General features: G+C 49.6%; 1 protein-coding gene across 1 annotated transcript; it reads right to left on the bottom strand.

The window, feature by feature from the left end:
- Window positions 1–5,389: 5,389 nt before the first annotated feature.
- ADAMTS1 (ADAM metallopeptidase with thrombospondin type 1 motif 1) lies at window positions 5,390–13,296 on the bottom strand. The gene is made up of 9 exons (XM_014253497.2): window positions 12,324–13,296; window positions 11,775–12,121; window positions 11,158–11,290; window positions 10,618–10,785; window positions 10,044–10,330; window positions 9,625–9,811; window positions 9,349–9,524; window positions 8,382–8,557; window positions 5,390–8,161 (listed from the first exon to the last, which is right to left on the bottom strand). Exons 1-9 carry the CDS (start codon window positions 12,826–12,828, stop codon window positions 7,420–7,422), a joined length of 2,721 nt encoding a protein of 906 aa, XP_014108972.2. The 5' UTR covers window positions 12,829–13,296; the 3' UTR covers window positions 5,390–7,419.
- Window positions 13,297–15,081: the final 1,785 nt, after the last annotated feature.

Genomic DNA, 15,081 nt, shown 5'->3' with positions numbered 1-15,081 from the left:
TAATACTGCCACATGCATTTCGCTCCCCAGTCTCTCCTCATCTGCCAGTGAGTAAAGTGTTGTGGAAAATCACTTCATCAGGAAAGAATCAAAGGCCATTGCGAAATTTTCCTTGGAGTAATCCGGTAATCTGGCAGTTTTCTGAAGAAGTCCTGCATCTATGATGTGCAGACGTCTCAGTGCTAGGGAACAAAGCCCGCCTGCAGTTACTGCTTGATGTCAAATTTAAGCTCAAACAACGCTGCTGTAACTGCTGCTCCTGCATGACACAGCCTCCACATTTGTTTGACATTAAATTGTTTAAACCCAGCATTTATTGTTTCCCCAAACAATGCTGCCATTCTCAGATTTTGAAGTGCTGCTAGCTGTGCTTTTTCTTCTTAGACTCCCTCAGCTTTTCCATCCCAAAACCTGCTGAGGAGCATGTGGAGTGGGTTTTATTATCTCCAGCCAGCTCCAGTGGCAAGTGAGGTGAAATTTTGACTCTCCAGGGTGTGGGATGCTTATTGGTGAGAATTTATTTCCATTAAGGCAGAGGCATGAATAAACCTCATACTCTACTCGGTTCCTGAAATGTTTTTAAATTTCTGACAGCCCAAATATTTAAAGGCAGTGGATATGTTAGAGAAGGTAACCCCCAGCCTCTTTGCAGTTTGAAGGTTGTCATGAGAGGGAAAAGCAGGATTTTTCCTTCCTAAGAAGATCTCTGATTTCTTGAAGCATACAAGAAAGAAGGCTATTGAATTTTCTGTATACAAATGCATTTGCCAACACAGCTTTAGCCAGCGCAGCTATTTCTGTCCAGGTGAAAATGCAAATCTGATTCAGTTCAGCAAGTTAAACTGCCTTGTAGGTACAGCTTGGAATGCTCTCAGAACAGAATAGAGGATTTGGGCCAGTGTAAATGCATCTTCATTAGGGTTTTTTGCTGCTACAGCTGTAACAAATGGAGCTGTGCTCTGCTTTCCCGTGTTCTCCAGTGACACGGCTATGCCAGCAATGCTTTTAAGAGCAAGCCTGACTCAGGCAGGTCTTGTGTGAGTCTGTCAAACAGCCCCCAGCAAAAAATGCAAACAAGCTCTCACTAGTGAAACAAGAACAAGGCTACAACATACATCAGGCTCCACTGGAGGGAAACATGAAGGAGATTTAGGCCACTGGACATTCAGGATACTCAGGCCAAACCTATAGTCACGTGAATTGTGTCAAAAAGCAGCTAAGCACCTCGCCCCAAAGCTAAAGGTCCTCCTCTGGAGTCCCAAAAACCTATGTGCCCAACACTTTATCTTTGAGGAGCTCAGGTCTTGAGTAACAAATTATTTCCATCCTTTGAAGCACTTTCCTGGCATTCAGCTGAAATTGAAAGCGAACTGTAGGATCCATTTTTCCTGGGCTGGAAAAAACTCCATCATCTTTTTGTTTTCCACCACACAGCCCCACAACACGCCAGGTCTTTGGGGGAGCAGTATTGGGACCATCAGGATAACACCAGGTCAAACCTCACTCCTCAGCTTCGTCCTCCTAAAGGACCCTCCTTCATCACTGGTATTAAACAAAGATGTGATTCTCCCTCAGTAAAGACAGATGAAAACACGTGGACAAAAAGTATAGTTACTTTAAGAAGTTGCATTTTCTGCTCTCTGACAGTGCTCCTCTTCAGGTCAGGCCACTAAACCAATTCTCTGCTAAGTCTAAACTAAATTGTGTCCCCTCCTGATTTAGCAAGGTCCTTTACAAACTTGTTTGAGCTGCATGACTCGGAGCTGCTCTCTGTTCTTGCAAATCGTGCAGCTTTTCTGCTCCACAAACAGACATCAGAACAGCCCTTTCCTGTGGGAAGCTCTTTCCTAGATTCTCAAAGGAATGCAGCGTGCGAATCTTGGCTTCATTTTTTGTTTTTTGAATAAATAATCAGTGATGCCAAGCATTCGATTCTTGCAGTAGCTCTGAGCTCAGAGCAGGGTCACTGCAGGCTCCAGGTTGGAATGGGTTTTGGTAATTCTGTGGCTCAGGGACAGCCCTGCATCCCCAGGGAAATTCCTGGAGCTGGGGAGGGGAACCTGGCTAGAGAGGCTCCTTTGCCAAGCCCCAAAGTGATGTCACAAGTTTGCTTCAAACCACCTGATGATGCCAATATCTCCATCTCCTCCTCCAAGTCTTGACACATCCCTCTCAATACTCGAAAGTGAAATTGCCAAGCTGCCCCCAGAGCCTGTTACGCACCTGTCTAACATTCCATGCCATCCATGAACCTTCATCCAGAGGCTCTCCAGAGCCCACATCCCAGCAGGACAGTCCAGCTCCAAGCCCTCCTCCTCGTCCTTCCAGCGCTGGGGGTGTCTCCAGCAGGACGGGCTCAGCCCCTGTCTCCTCCTTGTGCTACACCCCACCCTCCCATTCATTACTTGCAGAGAACATCTGTGGCACAGACCTAAACAATATCAACCTACTGATTTTTCAAGTCAGACCAACAGGAATCTGATTTAGAGCCTGGAATAAATTTGTAAGTAAATGGCTTAGCCCCCCTAAAGACGGTGTCCTCCTGGGAATAATATCCATCACTTCAGCCTGAGCTTTGGCAACGGGCTTATACAGATTTTTGTCCCTATGCAAATGGCAGAATTAGCTCTGAATTGCCTGGCTTTTACTAGCTTAGATCAGATTCAAAATTATTTTATGCAGGATTTTGACATTTGTATTTTTTAATGCTTCTGACCCTCTTGTCTTCCAGGCAGCTGTTGCTCCGGGGACTCTCCTTTCTGACATCAGCTATTGTGCCTTTAAAAGTCCAAATAAATGAAATTATAAACTAAAAGAGTGAAGAGGAAACATGTGAAGAGGCCTTTTTTTAATTTATTTTTTTTTTAATTCATCAAAGGCAGCTGAGCCCCTCCATGCTTCCATGTTGTGCTTTGCATTTGTTCTGGCAGGAGGAGAATGAGAAATGGAAAACACCAGTGTTCATTATTTCAGCATATCCCCTAATGTGTGTGTTGGCTCACTGGGAGAGAAAAAGGAGATGGACTTTACACTGCATTTAATTCACTTCTAAATCTGCCCAGGCCTGATTCTGAAATCTAATCTCCAACATCTGTTTCCAAAGTTTCTACAGTTAAAAATTCCACAAAAGTCCTCTTCTCTCTCTTCTTCTCTCCCTCTCTCCTCCCTTTTCCTCAGACTGTTTCATCTCTGTGAAAATATTCTCACCAACACTTGCCCTCTGGGGTTAATTCAACATGTAATTAAGACTCAGATTAAACAGGAGGCAAATTTTCCTTTGGTCTCAGGTTTAAGCAGGGCTGTCCTGAGCCAGGACTGGTATAGATATTCAATTTGAAAAACAAATCAGAAAGGATTCTCCGTTAAATTGTGTAGCTCGACAGAGAAATTTTTAATCAAAATGTTTGTATTTCAGTTCTTTTCTCATCCCTAATTTCATCTCCAGTTTTGTGCATGAGAAAAGACACAAAGTGGCAGCAGACATTTAAATTGTTTGGGACAGGCGTACTGTCTTAGTTACACTGAAAAAAAAAATATTTGATGCACAATTAAAACGGCCACTGCTCTTAACGTGTCTGATTATAATCTCTACCATATGACTGCCCTCTTGGAACATGCAGCTCCTTTTTGTGTGCTTGTAGGAAAATATCTTACAGCTGAGTGCAGCTAATACTGGAGAAAATACTAATTTCCAGCTGGAATATCTGTGGATGATCATAAGATAGGAGAAATTCAGATTTGCAGCACTTTGACACAAAAGTGCAACATACTAAAGATGACAGATTTAGCAGCTTAGGTTCTGGATATTTAAATTTAGATGCTGTCCAGGGGTCTGGAATCTCATCAGCTGCCAGTCCTGGGCTGCAACAGGACCAAAGATGATCCTTTATCCCACTGATGCTGTCAAGCAGAGCTTCCAGCCAGAGGGGCTGCAGGAAGCTGCACTTCTCTTGCCCAACATTAAATCCCTTTTGCACAAGCCCCTCTCGCACTGCTGTGGGCTGTAAATCCCATCTGCGAGTCCAAACAGCGCTGCTTTCATCTCCACAATAATCCCTCTGCCCCGGGCTTCGGGAGCACTAATGTTTGTTGAAACACCCTGGTGAAAGCACCACTTCTGAACCTGATAACTGTGTTTTGACTTCCCTTCTGTCCACATTTTGTGTTCTGGGGGGGAATCTCGGGCAAGAGGGAATGTTTGGAGTTGTTTTGCTGGGAAAGCGTGGGATAGATCAGCACAGAAGGGACATCCAGTGGGTGCAATCTCCTGGGCTCTTCTCCTTCTGCCTCCACATGTTGTAACACAGCTCTGCTGCTTGTGCAGAACAGGGCAAAATGCAAATATTTAAGCTAAGTGCTCTCTTACACTCCTGCTGAAGCCTGGACATGTCCGTGGGATCTGCCTGCCAGGAGATCCCTTTGCTATATTTGGGTGACCTTTGCTAGGGATGAAAGTTCACCTAATTACACCTGCAGGGCTCAGCAGGCAATGGGCACATCCCACAGGAGTGATCTCTGCTCCAAAGGGTGCTTGGCAGGCAGGTGTGCCCCTGCAGGGATGGGGAGCCTTCCCAGGTGGATGGATCGGGATAACACCAGGCTGTGGGAGCAATTTCCCAGCGAGCTGATGAGCACAGCCCAGCCAGAGCCCTGGGACTGTCTGCTGAGGTTATTCCTCTGAGGATGCCTTTCTGATCTCTCCAGGAGTATTTGGTTCTCCATTCCCCACCTTAGATAGTGGGTGAAGATATTTTGTCTAAAATACCCCTGTTTGTCCTACAAAATTTGACAAATCACGCCGCTTTGCACCTGCTGACCCACTTGTGATGTGAAAATGATAAAAGCAGCCTCGCTTTTTTACTGAAACACCTCCATTGTTTGGAGATGTTGATTTGAATGAGTTTTGAGGTGTTTTCCCATTTACTGTTAGGACAATTTCAAGGAGTAAATCACATTATTATTTTAACAGCGCCAGAGGAGAAGAGCTACTCCACATTTTCCAGTTACACCATTTACAGTGCTCACCCAGCACAGATACCACAATTTCACATCTCATCAGTCTGGCAGGCTCCAGGATAACTCTTCTCTTCAAACTCCCACTTATTTTCTAGCCTAGATGGTGAATAAAATCCATGTGCACATATACATCTATATATACAAATAAATAGTTATTGTATTTAAAAATACTCTTTTAACTATTTATAAAACCGAAAAGGGATTGGCTGCCTCCTGAATAATGTTAGGAATAAAATATTCCCCAGCATTTCTGCACATCAAAGCAATGCTCAATGAAGTGTGACATGATGAGAATTCTCTGAGATTCACAGGGGCCAGGACTTTATCCACGGAATAAAATGGGAACCATTTCTGCAGAGACAGAGTCCAAACCTTGGCAAAGGAAGTTTTAATAGATTTTTACATGACACAAAGCCAAAAGTATCCAGAAATGACTGATGTCTCAAATTCCATGGCAAAAATCCAACGGAGCCCAACAGAAGATTTTCTCTTGACTGCAGTGGTGATGAGATCGGGTATGAGGGAGCAAAAACCAGCTTTTGATGTTTGGTATCCATTTTAACATAATAAAACATGTTACCAACAGCATTAGAACAGCTCATTCACACAGTGCTTCTTGGAAAAGCAGCGTCAGGAGAAAACTAGAGAGGGAAATTCTCCAGGAGCTGGTGAGGGAAACCTCTGACTGCTCATGAACCGCTCTGGATTTTGAACTGCTCCTTCCCCACCAGAGCGAGGCAAAATTGCTGCCTTTGTACATATTTTGTTGGTTCTAAACGTGACACTCGCTCCCTCTGCAAGCTGTTATTACAACCAGTGCCATCAGTATAGTTGCACTCCATCTGCTGAAATAGATGAGTTAGTGGTTAAGTAATAAAATACAAAATTACCTCTTTTAAGGTGGTGTGTGACATTATGGGGAGAGTTCTCCAAACCTCTTCACTAACACAGGTCATTGGTTGCCTTTTGCTTAATATTTTCCTCAGATTCCAAGCTGAGCTTTCTGCTCCATGGACTGGTTTTAGTCCAGTGAAATAAAGACACTCCATTTCCAAAATTTATAGGGTTCATTTATTACCTCTAGTAACTTATTATACTGTATAAATACTCTATCCTTGTTATATGTCCTTTTAAAAAAGCGATAACTTAGAAGATCACATTAGACAAGAAGTATAAAAATAAATACGCTCATTATATGCATTTATTACAAATTATAACCCTTCCCAGAAGGGAGAGAAATATAAAATACTTATGAAGTATGTAAAATCTATAGTAATATATTTTACTATATACATATGGAAAGCCATATTCTCTCATGGTCTATGGACTGGCACAATCTTCAATGATGTGAATGCTGGCGTTTTGCTGTGGATGGACCTGCTATCCCTCAGCTTTGCCTTCTCACCTGATCAGTGACTGAGCTCTACAAACCCAGCAGAGGCCACAGACGACGTTCCCATTCATGATGGTTTGGGGTTTTTTTTGTTTTTTCCAACTCATATAATATCCATTGGCTGGGGTAAGCCAAAGGTTTGAGTGTGAAAGCATGGCTGGAATGCTCCCACACTCCACAAATCTGTTTGGCAGGAAGGCAGGACCAAGCTGGAATCAGAAAAGCCAGTGGAAGGTATGCAGAAGGCACAAAGAGCAACTACTGAGACTCAGATTTCCACTTTTCCAAGCCTCTGGATTACACATGTCACCACAATGGCACTGGAGTGGCTGAGACAAATGGACAGGCACATTGGGATGACATAAAGGTACTTTAAAAAAAGATAAAATTCTAGTGATTTGTGGGGTTGATATTTGTTTTTGGTATTTCTTACTCTTGACAGGTAGAGAATATGGCTTTATTTTTATATAAAACTATTCTCTGAAACAATAGCAGCCATGAATGACATAGTTAAAGCTCCTTTTTCCAATCTTGTTTTTTGCCCTTTGTGAGGTAGGTAAGCCCTGACCAATTATTTTAAGCTATCTTTTTCCCTCCCCTTCCTACACGTGGGGATTTGATCAGTACCACAAGATAAATCCGAAAGAAGGGCGAAATAACCAAACCCCAAAATGTTTGCTGAAATGTGTCTCACTGCTCACGTTTGGCTTAATTTATAACAGATTTTAAAAAAGGCAATTCTGATGCCTTTGGGCCTTATCTGCTAAAGAGAAATGAACGACATGGGCCTGCTATCCCATCCAACTTTCAGCTGGCAGGGGATTTTTGGGATGCAAAGCCAACTCAAGCCGTTTGCACTGTCCCACCTCAACGGATCTTGAATTTTTTTAAGCAAAAACACAGGTGCTGCCTCTGGCCCTCTTTTGTGTTTTTCAGTGCACTGGTCTGAAGGAAAAAAATAAAATAAAATAATAAAAAACCAACGTTTTATCTTTCCCAAGCCGCCCTATCTAGCTGCAGTCCGTGGCGTTGCAGAAGTCTATCAGGTGCTTGGGCTTCTTGGAGGGCTCACAGCTTTCTTGGGGCAGCACGCTGCCGTCGGAAGAGACGCATTTCAACAACCTCTTCTTGAAGCCTTTCCCACAGGTCTTGGAGCAGGGGGACCAGTCCCCCAGCTGCCACTGCGGGCAGGGCACGTCGGCGCAGGGCCGCAGGTTGCTGGGCTTCAGCTCGCGGGCGCAGTCGGCGGCCGGCCGGCCCCGCGGGTCCCGGCACTCCACGGCGCGCCGCTGCCAGCCCGAGCCGCACGACTTGGAGCACTCGCCCCACTCCTCGATCACCCACTCCGAGGAGATGATCTCCCTGATGGCGTTGAAGGATTCCTTCTTCCTGCCGGCCGCCTTGTCCGCGCCGGGCTGCGCCGGCTTCTTCACGAAGTAGGTGAACTTGATCTTGGGCTGCGGCAGGTCCCCCACCGTCAGCACCTGGATGGTCAGGGGCTCCTTCAGGGGGCTGAAGCTGCGGATGCGCTCCAGGGCGGCCGAGGAGCCGCTGTAGCGCAGCACGCTGCCCTTGTAGGTGATGTCCTGCTCCAGCGTGGACAGCGTGTAGTCGCCGTTGAGGACGTAGGTGCCGTCGGCGGCTTTGATGGCCAGGAAGCTGCCGTCGTGCCGCGCGCCCCGGTGGTTCCGCTGCTTCACCTCGATGTTGGTCGCCCCCGCCGGGATGGTGACCACGTCGTGGTAGCCAGGTCTGCCAGGGAGAAAAGAGAAACACTGAGTCCTCTGCTCCTCCCTGGGAAGGGGGAAAAAGCCTCCCAGAACACGGCTAAACCGTGTGTGAAGTCAAGGCATTCACTTTGTTAAGAGGTGAATCCCACCCAGGCTAAACCTTGTGTGAAGTCAAGGCATTCAGCTCGGTAAGGGGTGAATCCCACCCACACAGACCGGGTGGGGCAGAGCCCTGCACTCACTTGGCTCTAACGAGGGTGCCAGACACCTTCTTGCAGGTGGAGCCGTTGCCCCCGCAGATGCCGCACTTGTCGAACTTCTTGTTGGAGCCGATGGTGCGGTCGCAGCCGGCCTTCACACACTGCCCCTGCACGCACACAGACGTGGAGTCGGGGCTGCACGGGGTGCCATCCACCACCTGGGGGACACAAGGAGCCTTGTGACAACAAGCACAGCGCTCTGAAACTGCCCAAGGCGAAACACGGACAGGTGGGAAACCCACAGCACCTCCCGTTTTCAGGGCTTTGGAAACTGAAAACCAGAGCAGCCCACAGGTAGCTGGAGGTATGTGGTGCTACTTCTCGCTTTCAAAAATGGTGCCATGGTGAGAGGAGAAAAACCCCTTCAGTTTTCATTAACACCTCCCCCCAAAACAGCTCCTGTTTTACTGATTTCATATGAAAAAAGCCCCATCGCTTTCTAGTGTCACTAGAAGGCAGACATGTCCTCAAAGCACACTGCCAGTGTTGCTTCTAATGCTGTTCAGCACATCCTTTATTTCTAGGAGTGCTGTTCCACAAAAACCCTCTGTGTCATCGCCCTGGTAGTTCCTGGCTCTCACCATCTGATGACAGCGAATTCAAGTAGCTATGCAAGATGAACATTTTTCCTCGTGTTTATTTTCAGCTGTCAGCATATTAGTAACCAGTATGAGAAAGCACCAATGTTCTGGCAAAGATCCCTCAGAGTTTTCCAAACCTATCTCAATGCAATCAGATTGGTGGAAGGAAACCAGGGCAGAGTGGGTAGAGGAGGTGTGTCAAAACACTTAAAGCTTGCTCGCAATTCCTCCAGCTGTATATGGAGGAATAATCTAGCTTAAATATGAGAAAGACAATTTCAGATTTCTACACTGCTTGACTCTTCACACAAAGAGAGAAAATAAAAATCCTCCTCAGGTCAGCTGGAAGAGGTACAGCTTTGAAATACCTTTGGCTGTAGAACAAAGAAGTATCCTGTTCCTTTGGCTCTGCAAACCAGCTTGCATCTGTCCTTTGGAGACACACCAGCAAACTTGGGTGTCCACTCCACTGCAGGTCCACTTCCAAAGGCAGACTTGGAAAACTCGTTGTGCTTTTCACACTGTTCCTCCCTGAACGTTTTTCCTGCAAGCAGAGAAAAGACAGGTGGGCATGAGATCATCTCTGTCCATGCTCTTCCTCCACAGCGCACCAATCCTGGGTGTCAAAAAGGGGGGAAAATTACCGTTGTTGTCGGGGCAGTCCTCGATGTTACAGGACCTGTACTGCACCCGCTTCCCTTCGCAGTACTTGCCCCCGTTCCTCGGGACGGGGTTGTCACACTCCCTGAAGGAATACTGCACTCCCCCGCCGCAGCTCCGGGAGCACTCGCCCCACGCCCCCCAGGACCCCCAGCTCCCGTGCACCGGCGTCTGGAACCACAACAAAAAGCAGGACTCAATTTAATACAGGAAACCACAGACAAAACCACACCATGAAAGGCATCAATCATCGTGCTCATTTTTACCCCAACTCATTAGAAAAACCTGCCCCAGGTTTGTTTATTAGCACTGAAACAACCCCTTCCAACAGATCCCTCCCGCTGCAGCATTCCCCACGCGGCTCTGCAACCCAAGCTGCACCCATTTCTTTTTCACTACTTACATCATAATGCTTCTTCTCAGTCTTATTCACACACTTGCCATTCATGCACCACTTCCCTTCCCCGCAGCTGGTGCCGTCTGCCCAGGGGAAGTGTTTGGTTTGGCACACGAGCAGCCCTCCCGAGGTGCCGGTGCACCACAGCGTCGTGCACGTACTGGCTGCGTCGGGGCAGTGCTTGGACTCATCTCCAAACGTGAACTGGCACTGCCTGTTGGCATCGTACAGCGTGCCAGGCAAGTCTGAAGGGAGCTGGATGGGCCTGTGGGGCTTGTCCAGCAAACACTCCCCTGAAAAAGTTGAAAAAAGAAGGAAAAAAATAATTAAAAAAAAAGAGGTCAGATGATGCTGTGGGTTCAGTTTTAAAAGGGAGCTGCATTTGCTTTCTAACACAAGCCTTTGAGACCATTTGTGCCACCATTTTTGGAAAAATAAGGCTCTTCTAAACTCACTGACAGCATGCAAAAGGTTAAGTCTCTGCTGAAGCAGAAAGCACTCTTAAAAAAAAAAAAAAGCAGCAAAGCAGTAAAGCACAAGAACTCAAACACCCCATGAATGGAAAGCTTAATAACCTTACCATGACCGTTATCCAAAAATGTTGTAATCATGTAGGCACTGCATGGAGACCAGGGCTGGCTGCGGTCCAGGTTGGAGAGCATGGATGCCATCATGTGGAAATCCCGGCTCATTCCATTGATGCCTGCACACTGCTTTGCATCGTCATGAGGCATGTTAAACACGTGGCCTTGGAGAAAAGGAGAAAAGCAAAGTCTGTGACTTTAGGAAGTCTGTCCTATGCATTACCAACAGCATTTCAACAACACTATTCTGCTCACAGCCTGGTCTGTAATTAATAACCCGAATCTGAACACTCCCAGATTTCAAGCAGATGGCACTGGATCTTCTCTCCCCTTTTTTTTTTTTTCCCCTCTGCAGGCACACACACAGCTCTTGCAGACAATGCTGTGCAGGCCGGATTTGCTTTCCAGAGTCCAAGCCTGCTCCAAGACAGGGCTTTGCCTCCTCCCGACTGCTCCGGGGAGGTGCAGGCTGGGCTTTACGGCATCAAGCTGGCTTCAATTAATCCCAGGGAACGGCTTTGCAAAGTTTCAAGTACCTAATTCGTGGGCTGTTGTGAAGGCAGCCTGCAAACCATCGTCTTCTATGATAGAGCAACTGCGGTTTAGATCACAAACTGTTCCCACATCAGCCATCCCAAGAGTATCACATGTCTTGGCACCGCACAGGTCCTGTAAAAAAAAGGCAGTTTCATTATTAATCAGATCAGAGACTTAACCTTGGCAAGAGCCATCCAGCCCTGGCAGTTTGCCTTTACTTATGGAAAGAGCATAAATATTCAGCACTTCAATGGGTATGATGGCAAAAATCTGTCTCTGGAACATAGGCGAGGGTTACACGTAGAAATGAAATGCGTAATTTCCATCTGAAATCTGCTAAAAATATATGGGGCAGGAGGACAGTGCACAATCTGTGAGTTTAGAAGGACGGTGCACAAACCGTGAGCTTCACCAGACGCGGTGCAAACAGCAAAAAAAAAAAAAAAAAAAATGAATGAAACAAAAAGCAGTTCATCTAATTTTTAGCCTGCTTCCCTGCAGCTGTGGTGACACACGACTGTCCCCGGACACGTTTTTGGAGGTCTCCTGGCAGAGGGAGCCTCCCGGGGTAGGGAGCAGTGGGCGTGGGGCTGGATGTGACCTCGGTGTCCCTCACCTGCCTGGTGAAGAGGATGGCCGTGTCGTAGTGCTCGGCGTGCCGGTCGCTGGGCGGGTTGTGCTGCTTCTGCCAGCTGCAGAAGTTCCTCAGAGTCAGGGCGGCGTTGGAGGAGATATCCGGGCCCTTGCGCTCCTCGTAAATGACCATGATCTTCACCACCACGAGGCTGATGGAGTTGCGGATGCTGGGGTGCTTATAGAGCTTGGCGGCCACGGAGAGCAGGGTCAGCAGGTAGTGCTTCAGCCCGCTGCCGTGGAACTCGGCCATGGACTGGTCGGCCACCAGCATCGTCTCCACGTAGCGGGGGCTGGACACGAACCTCTTCTTCCTCCTGCTTCTCGTTTCTGCGTTAAAAAAGAAGGACGGGAGGGTCGGAGAGCGCAGGTGAGCGCGGCAAGAGCGCGCACCCACGGACGCTCAAGACGCGCACCCGAGGCTTGCGCGATCCCCGCACCCAGCTGGGCACCTCGGGGCGAGCAGCGGCGGGGCATCCCCGCCAGAACCCCCCCGGCCCTCCCCGTCCCCGCCGAGGCGTCCCCACGGTACCTGCGGGCTCTGCGGGCTGCGGCCCCTGGGCGCCGGGCCCCGCCTCGGCCACGGCGCAGCGTGCGGCGGGGGCGGCCCGCGGGGCGCCGCGGAGGCGCAGGAGGTGCGGCCCGTGGCGGTGCGCGGTGCCGGCCGCGGGCTGGATCAGGTACTGGCGGCCCCGCAGCGAGAAGGCTCCGCGCAGCCCCGCGCACAGGCTGAGCGCCCCCGCCGAGCCGGGCTCGCCGTTCACCGTGCCGGAGTAGAAGCAGCGGGAGAGGTCGTCCTCGGGCGGCGGCGGCGGCCCGCCCAGGTACTGCAGGGTGAAGTCCGGGGCCAGGAAGCTGCTGTCGGGCCCCAGCCCCAGCGTCAGGCGCTCCCCGAAGGCCTCCAGGCGGAAGCGCTCTCGGGCGCCGGGCGCGCCCAGGCGCCGCGGCAGCACCAGCGCCCTGCGCTCGGCGCTGCACAGCCCCAGCAGCGCCGCCAGCACCGGCGCCAGCGCCGGCAGCCGCCCCCCGCTCCTCATCGCTGGGCGCGGCCCTTCTCCTCTCTTTATTTCACTTTATATAGGGATGGATGTGGAAGATGTGGGTTTTTGCTTTCAGGTTTTGGGGGGTGTCTGAGTCTTTCTGCCGGCGGAGCGGCGCGCGGGAGCCGCGTCCCGCGGTCACTGCAGAGGCGGCGTCGGCTTCCCCATGGCCGGGGCGCGGCGGCGATGCCGGGGAGCGCGGCTGTGCGAGGGCAGCGCTGCCCCTCGCTCCGTCCCTCTGTCTTCTGTCCTGCTCCGGCTGCCGCTTCTCCTGCCCGCCTCCTCCTCCTCCTCAGCCTTCCCCGGCTGCAGCAGCGGCGGGCGGGGAGGACGCTCCGGCGAGTCTCCGGCAGCCCCGGGACGGTCCCGCCTGCACTTCCAGGGCTCCGAGGAGCCTCCCGTCCTTTGCGGAGCGGAGCGCCGCGGGCCCGTCCGCCTCCGCCGTGCGGGGTGAGGGCGGGAGCGGGGCCCCCCGCCGCCCTTTATGGGGTCCGGCCGTGCCGCCCCCAGCCCGGCGCTGCCGCCGCGCCCGCGCCGCTGAGATCACTGCGTGCGTAACGCGCCCGCGGGCGCCCCCCGCCGCGCCGCCCTCCCGCCGCCCCCGACGGGGCGGGACGGCACCGACACGGCCCGGGGTCGGCCCCCGGCTGCCGCAGCTGGCTGGGCTGCGCCCCTTGCCTGCCCCCGGGGTGCTCTGTGCCCGGCTCCGAGCGCTGCGCCCCGCGGGGAGCTCGCGGGGGAGCGCCTGGATGCGCTGCGGGTCCGGCCCCCGCCCCGCGGGGCTCGGGGAGCGGCAGGTGGACGGTCCGGAGCTCCTGGGGCGGGGGAGGGAAGGGGACACATCCCTGCTCGCCTTGGTGGTTTTTCCTCCTATTTACCTTCTTTTTCTCTTTTATATTTTTTTTTCTTTTTTCATTTTTAATACCGCCCTTTCCCCCTTTCCCAAGCAATTCCTGCCCTTTCTCGGCCCTAATAGCTGGAGTCGGTCATGCACCTGTACTTCTGAGAAACGCTTCCTTTCCAATCACTTAAACCGAGGCGTTTACGTAGGTGCAGCCAATATTTTGCTTTGAAGCCATAACCCAAGCATGGTTGTGCTGCTAATCCCCTTAATTCTTTATGTGCGCAGCCCCAGCTTTCTGCTTCTGGAGGCCTTTTTGGAGGAGGAGGGCAAAGAAGTGGTGAGGAAATGTGTGACTAAAAACAGAATGTGTGTGTACCTGTTGGTGACAACTCCTGGGCTTCCCAATTAAACAAAGATGCTTGTGTGTCTGTCAACACATCATTTAATACAAGTATGAAACTCAGGGGCTGAAAAGAGAAGGAACAAAACCTTGGGATAGGGCAAATGTTTCTAAAATTTCATGTATCCACTGTTTTCTTGGGATGGAGCGTCCCATTTATGCCACTAAATCTAATAACCCTAAGGCTTTTCTTCCTAATTTAAACCATGTCAGACAAACTTGGAACCACATGTGTGTGTCAATAGCACAGTCTGACTGCCTGCTAAGTTCTGACAATACATCCATTTCCCATGGCGTTCTGCAAATCTTGCAAGTTTAGAATTGCGCATTGTTTGAAGTTGTGCAAAAAAAAAAATATGAAAAGATGAACCCAATTTCCCAGCTACTTGCTCAACAAAAGTGCTCTTGTCCCACAGAGTGATGAGCAAAATCAGAAGTAGGCCTCAAATGTGGGATTTTCTTGGGGATGCAGCAGGAAATGCTGGATTGACTTCCAGAGGCTGTGAGTGTTGCCCATTAATACATCAGCAGCAGCAAAATCCACTCAGTTGTAACTAATTTTTCACTTGAGTTGGAAATGCGTGCCAACCTCTACCCTTACCTTTGAGATCTGTGTCTGCTGTGCTTTTTCTAGGATAGAACACAGCAAAGGTACCCTTCATTATTTAATTTATTGTTGCATGTGACACCTAATTTAAGGAATTACCAGTTTTAAAGCCTGAAAATAGAAACGTGGAATTGAAAGCATCTTCATAATTTATTTTTGCATTGGCTCAAGACAGAGACTCTTGCAAATATAGGAATTAAAAATATGAAAATCTCTTTGTTTGTCAGCATAATCAGGGTCACTCATAGATCGACAGGGGCCAGAGCCAGGCCACCAAAAGTGTGTCCACACAGTTGCCAGATGCACCTTTGGTTTTACTGCTGTTTTTTGATGTTAATTCTCTGATTTAAAAAGATCCTGACCACCTTAAAACGGCTTTTTCAGGCTGAAAAGTCTTTT

Source organism: Pseudopodoces humilis, chromosome 2 (assembly GCF_049639895.1).
Source record: "Pseudopodoces humilis isolate 2021_Gansu_Grassland_sample_001 chromosome 2, ASM4963989v1, whole genome shotgun sequence".
NCBI lineage: Eukaryota > Metazoa > Chordata > Aves > Passeriformes > Paridae > Pseudopodoces > Pseudopodoces humilis.
This window is presented reverse-complemented; position numbering and strand designations above follow the sequence as displayed.

What these genes read in the sequence shown, in the direction of transcription:
- ADAMTS1 (XM_014253497.2), bottom strand. Translation starts at nt 12,828, where the DNA reads ATGAGGAGCGGGGGGCGGCTGCCGGCGCTGGCGCCGGTGCTGGCGGCG. An exon ending in GGACTGCCCCGACAACAACG is followed by an intron (nt 9,525 to 9,624) that starts GTAATTTTCCCC and finishes CTCTGCTTGCAG; the next exon opens with GAAAAACGTTCAGGGAGGAA. An exon ending in TCTTTGTTCTACAGCCAAAG is followed by an intron (nt 8,558 to 9,348) that starts GTATTTCAAAGC and finishes TGTGTCCCCCAG; the next exon opens with GTGGTGGATGGCACCCCGTG.